The sequence below is a fragment of the Osmia lignaria genome, chromosome 4, assembly GCF_051020975.1.
Source record: "Osmia lignaria lignaria isolate PbOS001 chromosome 4, iyOsmLign1, whole genome shotgun sequence".
Classification (NCBI taxonomy): domain Eukaryota; kingdom Metazoa; phylum Arthropoda; class Insecta; order Hymenoptera; family Megachilidae; genus Osmia; species Osmia lignaria.
Genome location: NC_135035.1, coordinates 10,428,140 through 10,438,042, shown reverse-complemented (window position 1 = coordinate 10,438,042; position 9,903 = coordinate 10,428,140). Strand labels below are relative to the sequence as shown.

Sequence of the window (9,903 nt, the reverse complement as noted above, 5' to 3'; positions counted from 1 at the left end):
CACCTCGGCGGAGAAGGCTTTGTACCTTCGCTCAGTCCCGATTCTGAGCTGCAACAGCGTGGATGTAGCAATCAGACGGTTCTGAATCACCTGATTTGCATATTGCTATTATTTTCTTAACTCGTATAGTCGAATGAAAATTATATCTACGAATGAACTGCAACTTTGAGGCTTTCCAGATAAACTGTACTTCAATATTATTAGAACAGTTTGTTAGAATGAACATTTGGAAGGATACTTTTGGTAGGATCATTTTTGAAAAAATAATTGAACGAATAAGACAGTGTTAGGTTTTCACAAAGAGATCAATATTTATTTGATGCTCTTGCAGTGATAAGCGTCGATCTTTTCTATTCTCACAATAGAGAGGAATTATAAATTTCATTTCTCTGCACTCATATAAATATAAATTAAGACGATCATAACGCACGCGATTCTCAAACACACACACAATCTCTCTCTCTTTCTCTTTCGCGTCTTGGCTAAACTAAAACTACAAACTAGGCATTTTTCGCGTTAGTTACAAGGGTTTCTCGTACTTATAACACGGTACACAACACTCGCTTGGCGTTTTACGTACAAGAAACAGAATGGAAGACCTCGGTGATTCTTGTTGCGTAAGGCACTTAAAATACAATATCCGTCTAACAATATGTACAAACGAAAGAAGGGAGCGAAATGAAAGAAAAAAAAAAAAAAATACGAAAAACAGAAAGAAGGGACGGGAGGCGCGAGAAAACGAAAGGCGTAAAGAAATGGTACACGACACGAAGGATCCTTACATTCTTCCGGCTGTTACGACGAACTCGATTTAACGATCATAGAATATTATTTACAAGGCACTGTATAAGGCACTGCCTCATAGGCTACTGGCCGACTGCACACACTCGGGAATTATCGAACTCACGATCCTGGCTCGAGATGTCCTAGCTCGCAGGACACCTTCCAATCCCAACCGCACTCCTGACTCCTAATGCGATACGTGTAAGGAACAATGATCCGTGTTCCGCGGTATAAATCGCGGCTCGACGAACGACTAACCGAACCACGTGTGTCCTTCGTAGTCGTTCTATGTATCACTCGAGATTGTCATTATCACTCGCGACCAGCTGCTTCTCGATATTCAGCAAGACCTTAGGATCAGACCGGGTCGGTAATTCTTTACCATGGCCTCCATGGTTTGTCCTCGATCTCCGGTACCACGCTTTTCCTCATCACCAGAGCGAGAGGTTTCTGGAGAGGTGGGCTGTAGACACGGGGGTCGAACTCTGGGTCGGTGGTGTAACCGCTAGCCGGGGATGTCGCGACATCCCTGTGGCTGTTGCCGGTATTGTACGCCGCTGGGGGTGCTTCGAAGGCGATAGGACTCGCCGCTGACGTGGAGGTCGAGCTAGCCGAGGAAGACGAGGAGGATGCCGACGCCGTGCTGGCCGTTCTCTGAGGAATCGGGATCAGAGTTGGCAGAGGCGATGTCGGTGCTGGGGAGGTCGCTGGAGACGTGACTGGGGTCGCTTTAGCTCCGGCTGGGAGGACTAAGGCGATGTCTCCGTTCGGCAACCTGGTCGGGACCAACTGAAGACCCGTGCCGTTGGCGTTCGTGAAGAAGATTCCGTTCGATTGCTGCACCTGGATCCTTGGTGTCGCGTCCACTTGAGGTAGAATGTGCACTTGGAGCTGCGTGGTCGGTGGCGCCGGTTGGACAGGCTGTTGATTCGTAGCCTGAGCGTTGTTGTTGCTAGCTTCGACCGGTCCAAGGCATGAGGCCAAGTGGGCCATCAAACGTCTCTTTACCGAGGCGTCCAGACCGGGAAACCTGCCAACCTCACCGGCGCATTCCGTGAATCCAGCTCGGAATTTGTTCAACACATTCGGATCTGTCGCGGCGGCCAGGGCAACTTGTTGACGCTGGAGAGTTTCTAGGTGTTTCACCGTCATCTCCAGGATGTCCGCCTTCTCCAGTTTCGAATGCCTTGCCGGCTGTAATCAGAAAGAGGATTCCTCGATTATGTAAGGGTTCGAGTTGGCTCGAATTCCGAGTGAAAAATTATGAGAAGAACGGACAGGTTTACGATCGAAACGTGAGAAATCATTGCAAACGGGACGTGTGAAGAATTCAAAGATATAATACTTACGTCTTTTTTCATGGCATCCAGTATCAAGGTTTTCAGGTCGTTTAGACAGTTGTTAATGCGGGCTCGTCGCCGCTTTTCCATGATCGGTTTATTGCTCTGTAACAGAAAAGGAATCGCCAGGTCAAACACACTGTCGGGCTACTTCGGTTCCCTGTTCTATTTCTAAAGGATCATTATGAACCTGGGACAACAGTCCTAGGTGAATACAATTTTCTGTTGCCTTTGTGTCGCTAAAGAAAAAGCTAATTCTATCCAATCTTTGTTGGACATACTACAATATATTCCTCCCTAAAATTTCAACTCAATTCCAAAGACATGTTCAGATGTACTAACTTGTACAATCGTACTGTGGAACTTGTCTTTGAATTTTAATTCTGGATCACGAAACTTAAACCTTAGACCTCTAAGATGTGATCATCATCAGACCTCACGAGACTAGGTGTCTCGTGACAACGAATCGACCCCCCCGAAAATGAGCTAGGACTTTGTCAAAGACACTAACCCGTCGATTCTCTCCTGATCTCCTGGTGGTTGTAGTCGTGGTGGTGGTTTGCGCGGTGGGTTGGCCAGCCTCTTGGGGCACGTGTTGCGCCGGTGGTGTTGCACCGACCGTGACACCGCCGGTTGGCATCGTGGCACCCACTCCGGTCACCATCGTGTGTCAACTCTTCAGGTATCACAGAACGAAGAGATGACCGACAAATCGTATGCACAATTTGTTGCGTGGCACTGCACTGGTAATCCAAGTTGGCTGGTGCGTTCTCACTGATGTCTGGCCAGAAGTGGCCAGCGCGTAATCCAAGTGTTACTAACAGAACGAGGACGACGAAATAGTGTCTCTGTGTTGATATATTTGGCCGAGAACTTAGTAAAAGAGACCGTGTCTCTTGCTAGTCTCTGGCTCGATCGCTTTAGCTGAACTCACTGAACTCTGACGACCACTTGGGACGGGCGTCAGAGCACGACTGACTGAACGAACGACGAACGTCTTCTGTCGTCTCGTCGAAGCGTGCCACCCGATGGAATGCCCGGTGGAGGCGCTGCCACCTTAAGGGTGGGGGGAAAAACCGACGAGTCCGGTGGAGGGGATAGCGCGTGACGGTTTAACCTGGACTTCCCTCCACCATCGAATTCCGACGGTCGGACGGCACCCGGGTTGCCTTTAAGAGCCCCCACCTCGAGTTTGTACCCCCTTCCACTCCTCCGAACCGTCGATCGTGGCGGCTTGCCTCGCGCGAACCCCCCACTACGCTCTTCTACACGACTCCTCCGGATCGATCGAATTTTTCGTCAAGTATCATCGGGGGCGGTTTTTGGAAAAATGAATTGCGTTTTGTGGAAATGTCTTACGTGACCGGAAAAAATTTTTACACCTATCTGATTAAACATTTAGGAATGTTCAATGTTTCATAGAGGACTTTAAAGAGTTTTGCGGGAATCCAATGAGTTATCAGTTTCTTGGAATTTTCAGTGATACAAACGCCTGATAATTCAGACGCGAAACTTAGCAATGGATAATCGACGCCAGTCAATGGCGAACGAATGAAAGAGGGCGCGAAACTAAAATAGAAAATGGGTCAGAATAGAAGTGGAATCGAGTTGAAAATCGCGCATTCATCGGCGGACAGAGGCGATAAGAAACAATGGGTTGCAGTGTTTTCCCCGGGAGAGGCGATTAGTCTCGTGACGCGTATCGCGCGTCGAAAGGTCATTAGAACCGACTGGCCGGTTGCGTAGCGATCGAAGTGGTGATGGTAATTTCTAGACGGGGACACACATACGTGGCCGACCACGAACGTCATCGGTGCTTATATCACGTTCTTCGAAAATAGCCGAGTGCCACCGTGTGTCGAGAGCGCGGACTGAACGCACGCACGCGCGCACCACTGGCACGTGCCTCCTACTCCCTCCCTGCCTCTTTCGAAATTACTCTTTCTACTTGTGCGACCGATTAAACGCACGCCGCGGCATTTATCTCGCGCATACGTGCACGTATGCCCGGCACGAAACGCGGATACGTATTCCACGGATACCGTGCAACCGCTTCGTAATTGATACCCGATTGGATAGAACCGGTGTGCTTATCGTGGTCTCGCGGTCTCACATGCTCGTTGATTTAAGGCAACCGGAATTCTGATTATGCCATACTGAATTTCCATTCGTCTATCCGAGCAAGTATAAAATATAAGTCGCAAGCATGAAATTCCTTCCACTCGTGGTACGTAAATAATCAACAAACGCAAGCAATCTGGAATTAAAGGATTACTTTCAAGAAGTTATCTACTTCGTTTGAAGAGCTGACGTTATCGAAGCAGGGTTTATCCTCCCTGAAGAACATCCTATCGCAAATTTCCAGCACTCCCTCGATGCAAAGAGCCGTCACTGCGAAAATACACGTCTGTTCGGCAACGATTCACGTCGTGGTGTTACTTCAATCAGCTCGTACGGCAATTCCCTCGGTATCTAGGGAGTATCTCTAGCTGAGAGCACAGACGTGTCAAAGGCTCGTGGAAAGATAATCAGCGGTGCCGCGTCGATGGTTCCGGCGCCGAGCGAAGCCAGCCAAGTATTTCAGCGGCTGAACTCCGCCGCCCTACAAAGGGTAGGAAACAGGAGGATGAAGGGAGAAAGCCCAGAAGTTCGTAGAAGCTCGGTAGACGCGACGAGGATCTTAGCTAGCGAACGAGAGAGACGGAACGAAGAAGTAGGGAGTGGAAAGGGTGGGAGTTGGATCGGCAAAGGACGAAGGGAGACAATGTTGCAAAGGGTGAAGCAGGAGAGTGCAACATTGCCGGGAGAGAGGCGACATAACCTCAAAGAACGATGCTGTTCTACTGTAGCCGCGAGAGAGAGGAAGAATCGGCGGCCGCCAATCACGTGACCGAGATTCGACGCGGCGTACGACGAACAGGCGCCGATTGGCTAAACCGTAGCCCCCACCACGGGATCGAGCCGAGGACGAGCGTGCCGCGTGCGACGCTTGCGTGGGTGGTGGGGGCGCGATCGTCATTCGACTTTGAGCGCCAAAGCGGCGCGGCGGCGTCGCGGCGCGTGGGTCGTGGCCCTCCGGGGCCACTCGATCCGATGGAATGCGTGGGGGAGAAAAAGTGTGTGGCGTGACGGGGAGGCGAATACCTGTAGCCTCCCTAAGCCCGAATACACTCTCGAGAGTGCATCAGGCGCTCGTGGAAAATCGCCGCCGCGCCCGTCGGTGCATTTGGCTCTCGATGCATCGAGGATGCATTTGCCGCGCACCCACTACCTCGTAGACGTATCAAAGATGTAATTGGAGTGCACTAGACAGTACGCGGGAATTGAGTCATGCCTCAAGTGCATCGGATACTTCGCGGAACCGTAGAATGCATTTGGAGGTGCATTCAGTGGGTGGAACAGGGAGCGGCACTTTCGAGATATTTCTTTGGATGATGATGTTAGACCCACGATATTTCACAATAATTTGGGATTTATTTAGGGAGTTTGTAGTATTTTTTAAAATAGGAATTTGATAAGTATTGCAGTAGAGATATATTAATTAGGAGAAATCTAATTAGGGCCATCCTATATTTTCCTCTATTGTCTTTTAAACGACTCTTGTAGATTTTCTCTTATCACTTCAAATCATCTAAAATACATTTTGGTGGAAAAATTTTAGGGTACGCCCATAATTCGACGATGTCTGATCAATGATAAACGTTTCTACTCGCGACATCTAATTGTTCGCGAAACAATTAGATGCAGCTTATAAATGTTAGAAATTAATGACAGCATTCTCTTGTTTCGTTTTATTTATTTAATTAAGTTATCATTTACATACATGATATGATAACGATGCGACTGCATAATTGATTAGGATGATAAGGGAGTATAGAAAATGATGTTAGGTATAGCGGAATCAGTAGAAGAGATGCACCGATAGTGTGCTTCCATCTGTCGGAGACCACCGTAGGTTTTTTCACTGAATCTCCGGCACATTCAATCTCTACAGAACCATCAAAATGTTTAAACAAATTTATTTAAATTCGTTCTTTTTTTTCTACGTATTGATTACTATTTTTAAATATTTGGCAAAACTTTTCCTTATACTTTAATAATTAATTCAACATTTCAAATATGAATGAAATATTCTTATTGATTTTTGAAAAAATTGCAATTTTTGAATAGCAATACTTTTAGACATTTAAATATGACGTAATTAATGTAAATATAATGTGTCACGATTCTTGTATATGTTTTCCAATTGAACGTTCAATATTCCCTCGAGTCTCTATGAGTCAGAGATACGTCTAAGCGTTTTACAGATAAGGATCGTAATACTTTGATATTACGCACGGTGGGTGTTAATCTCTCTATAAATTTTGCCATGTTCTACGAGCCACATTGAAATTGCTCCGATCGCTCGACACACAATCAGCGTTCGTCATAGTAATTTTCAACATTTCCATTCGCATTTACATGAAAATGTAAAACATGCTATTGACGATCATTGCTAATACCTGTTGACGAAAGGTTGAAATTTTCCCACTGATTGCAAAAGTTACAATAAATTAACTGCTCGACCGATTCTCGTATATTGATTTTTATACAGGATCTTCCAAAATGAAGGGGCAAGCTTTATACGCTATACGAGTTAATTAAAATAATAATCATTACATTATAAATTATTATTTCGACTTATGGAGAATCTGCAGTATCCGGGCTATACAATCTCTTTTGAAAAACCCTGTACTTTTTCGTCAAAATATTATCTCTAACACCCGGTATTAAAGGATTGACAGCAATCAAGAGCCGCGTGTTTCTGCGCGAGCATTGTTCAAGCGTATCGAGTAAATTTTTCGGCGAAAATGCCACCGATCGTTCTTATCTGTCAACCTAATCTTCAGCCAGTCACATGAACCACGTACCAGTTCGAATCGTGACCGAATTTGACTTATCTCGAACAACCGAACAGCACGTCGCGTGTTTAATACAGTGTCTCGATAAAAAGAATCGCCTCGTGGTACGCGACAGAGCCGCTTTAATTCCCTTTTTTCCAAGAAACGTTTAATTCCCAATTGTCTCGAAATTATTCTTCCTTTCGAAATACCCCAGGACTTAACGATAATAATTAGAAGCCGAAACGCGAAATTCTTTTCATAACGTTGTTCCATGAAACTTATTAGACCGACTTAGACGTATACCTGGCGTAGCGACCGTCTTCAGGCCCCATGAATCCGGTATGACTCATTAACTTTATGGGGTGCCGGTGGATTACGCTCGTCGCGGCTGGTGGTCGGATAAAAGCGTTCGCAATGCGTCATCCGTTTTGCTCGCAGCAAAACTGACATTAATATCCGCTTCTCTCGCGTCAAAGTATCAGCTTTGGGTGTCTGTTCACTTTTACCCCCTTGGCTTTATTATACTTTGCAAATGAAACAAAAGTGGTGGACAATGAGGGATGTACAGAGGGGTGTTATATTATTCTGGAAAATTGTTGGGTATTTTATGGATGTTCCCAGGGATTCATCAGTGTTTATGTTTCCTTGAAAAGAAACACAGAATTAAACAATAAAAAATATTTTTCATTGGGTCGTATATTTTTTTTATTTAATTTAAGAATCGTTGAATTTCAGACGGTATGCTGTAATATCTCACCCTCTGTACACATCACACGTATTTTGGTGTAGGGTAGTAATCGTGCATCGAAGTGGAGGATGCTGAAAATGGAACAACCTCGATTCTCGTTTTCGATAAAACGTTCCTGTACCGCAGTGTCGGTCGTTGTTTCATGGTAATTTATCGTAGTTACAGGTAGGGTGTGAAAATAAAGCGCAGAGTGTTCCAATATAAACGAGCTTTTGCAATTTTTCTTCCTTCATTTTGATAAAATTGTTCCCCTTTGTTGGTGGTAGACATTTTCATTCGCGTTATGCCATCGCATCGGGGTGTTTATTTTTCAACGATATATAAATCCACTTGCTTTGCGTTTGAAAGAATAAACTGTATTAAAAGCATCATAAAACAAATATACTGAACTGTTCCAATAAAACTGTACGAAACAAGCAATAATTCAGAAGTTAAATTAAACAACTGGAAGGGCATTTCTGAGTAAACGTAATTCCTCGTAGTTTACAACTTTCTGACAAATATTTGCTTCAATTTCATAAATGGCCATTTCAGGATTAATTACTCTACCTTGGTATACAGTTTAAAATCATTCTGTCCAGCTGAATTAATTAACAGAAAATCAACTCTGCCAGTTGAATATCAGTCTATTAAATTACAGAATATTATTTAATTAATAATATTTATCATCACTTAAATTCTTGTATAAACCAATACAAAAGGTATTGCTTTATGACGTTAACAATCGGTTCCTTCCTTCAAGCTATATTCCATTCACAAACCTTTCATGTCCATCAAAAGTAAAATCGACATTGTCCAATCAATTTCGAAGCACGCGAATGTAATAGAATTCTCGTTTCGGTAAATTGTTCGCCGCAGGATTGAAAGGCAAACCGTACCCTTTCTTCGTCCATCGTCTTACGTTTCTCATCTTTTTGGATCATTATCAAATTTTCGCTGCTGCAAAGGAGGACGTCCGGCAAACCGAAATGCATCCTAAACGCGTTGCTAAGCGCCGAACAAAACCTTGTTTCCATGGAATTGCAGCTTGCTTTCGTGAGCAACATTTCAACAGGCACTATTTTTATGTCGATCATTACGCGGAGCAATTCAGTGCACGAGCCGTGGCCAATTTCCTTTATTGAATCTAAGAACGACGAAAACGCGAGACGACTTTCGAAACGAGCCATTTGTAATTGCCTTAAATTATACCGAGATTTTGGCGAAGCTGTTTGTAATTTCAATTAGAAGAAACGAAATTTAAATTTCTAAATTTTTCATTAGAAGTGCCTTTTGAACAAAGGGGATGATTTTCAAACGCATACAGTACGCTTCAAATAAATTTAAAAATTTTATTATATTTAACACGAAGGCTATTTTACATATGGTATATCAGGGGAACTAGGTCCCTTTATTTGCCTAACGTATAATAGAGCGAAATTGTTGGGCTGTCAATCACGCAGAACAACCACGAGCGCACACGGACGAATCAAGTGCTGCACGATTCGTGCCAATTTTATGAGCCGCCCGGGGCTGCCAATCGAACAGTTCGAATATACGACGATAGGATCGGAATGGCATGTGCAATTTTCGCTGCTCGATTTTTCGGACGAACCCACAGCGGAACCAGAACGTCACGTTTCAACGAGCAATCGATACTGACGTTTCGTAGAGAAACTCAGCTCGGATAGCGTGCGTTGATAAGGACGCCTGTCGTCGATCCGGTGAAATTGGGAACGAACACGTCGGCCCAATGAAATTGGGAACTCTGATTCAATTTAAACGATGGTTAATCCATTTCTTTTTTTTTTCTATTGTTGTTGGAGCTCGATTGTCCGGAAATTTGATTTTGTACAGTTCCAACAGGTTTTCAGATTTCTTTATTTGAAAATCTGTGGTTCGTTATTTATTTCGCTTTGCACCTTGAAATTCTTTATGGAACACAACTAAACATAGGTCATTTTTTTTTTTCAGGTTGCTGGAACGAGGAGACACGTCGGCTCAAGGAGGAGATTAAAAGCAACGCTTCCACCGTCATTTTTCAAACTGGTCGGGTAAGGTCAGAACGAAAAAATTGCTGGACACCATTTTTCAGGAGCGGACAAACGTTTTGAACCGGCAAGTCACGGTATGATCGTGTTTACGGTGGGTAAGTAACGAGGGTGCTCGT

The 9,903-nt window shown here is 44.5% G+C and overlaps 1 protein-coding gene across 1 annotated transcript; it reads right to left on the bottom strand.

The window, feature by feature from the left end:
• Window positions 1-688: 688 nt before the first annotated feature.
• Window positions 689-3,253, bottom strand: hry (bHLH transcriptional repressor hairy). Its single transcript, XM_034322575.2, has 3 exons — window positions 2,635-3,253; window positions 2,133-2,228; window positions 689-1,977 (listed from the first exon to the last, which is right to left on the bottom strand). Exons 1-3 carry the CDS (start codon window positions 2,785-2,787, stop codon window positions 1,162-1,164), a joined length of 1,065 nt encoding a protein of 354 aa, XP_034178466.1. The 5' UTR covers window positions 2,788-3,253; the 3' UTR covers window positions 689-1,161.
• Window positions 3,254-9,903: the final 6,650 nt, after the last annotated feature.

Excerpts from the sequence above, each read along its gene's own strand:
- hry (XM_034322575.2), bottom strand. The coding sequence starts at position 2,787 with ATGGTGACCGGAGTGGGTGCCACGATGCCAACCGGCGGTGTCACGGTC. Across the intron at positions 2,229-2,634 it reads GATCAGGAGAGAATCGACGG|AGCAATAAACCGATCATGGA; the intron begins GTTAGTGTCTTT and ends TTTCTGTTACAG. Across the intron at positions 1,978-2,132 it reads TGGATGCCATGAAAAAAGAC|CCGGCAAGGCATTCGAAACT; the intron begins GTAAGTATTATA and ends TTCTGATTACAG.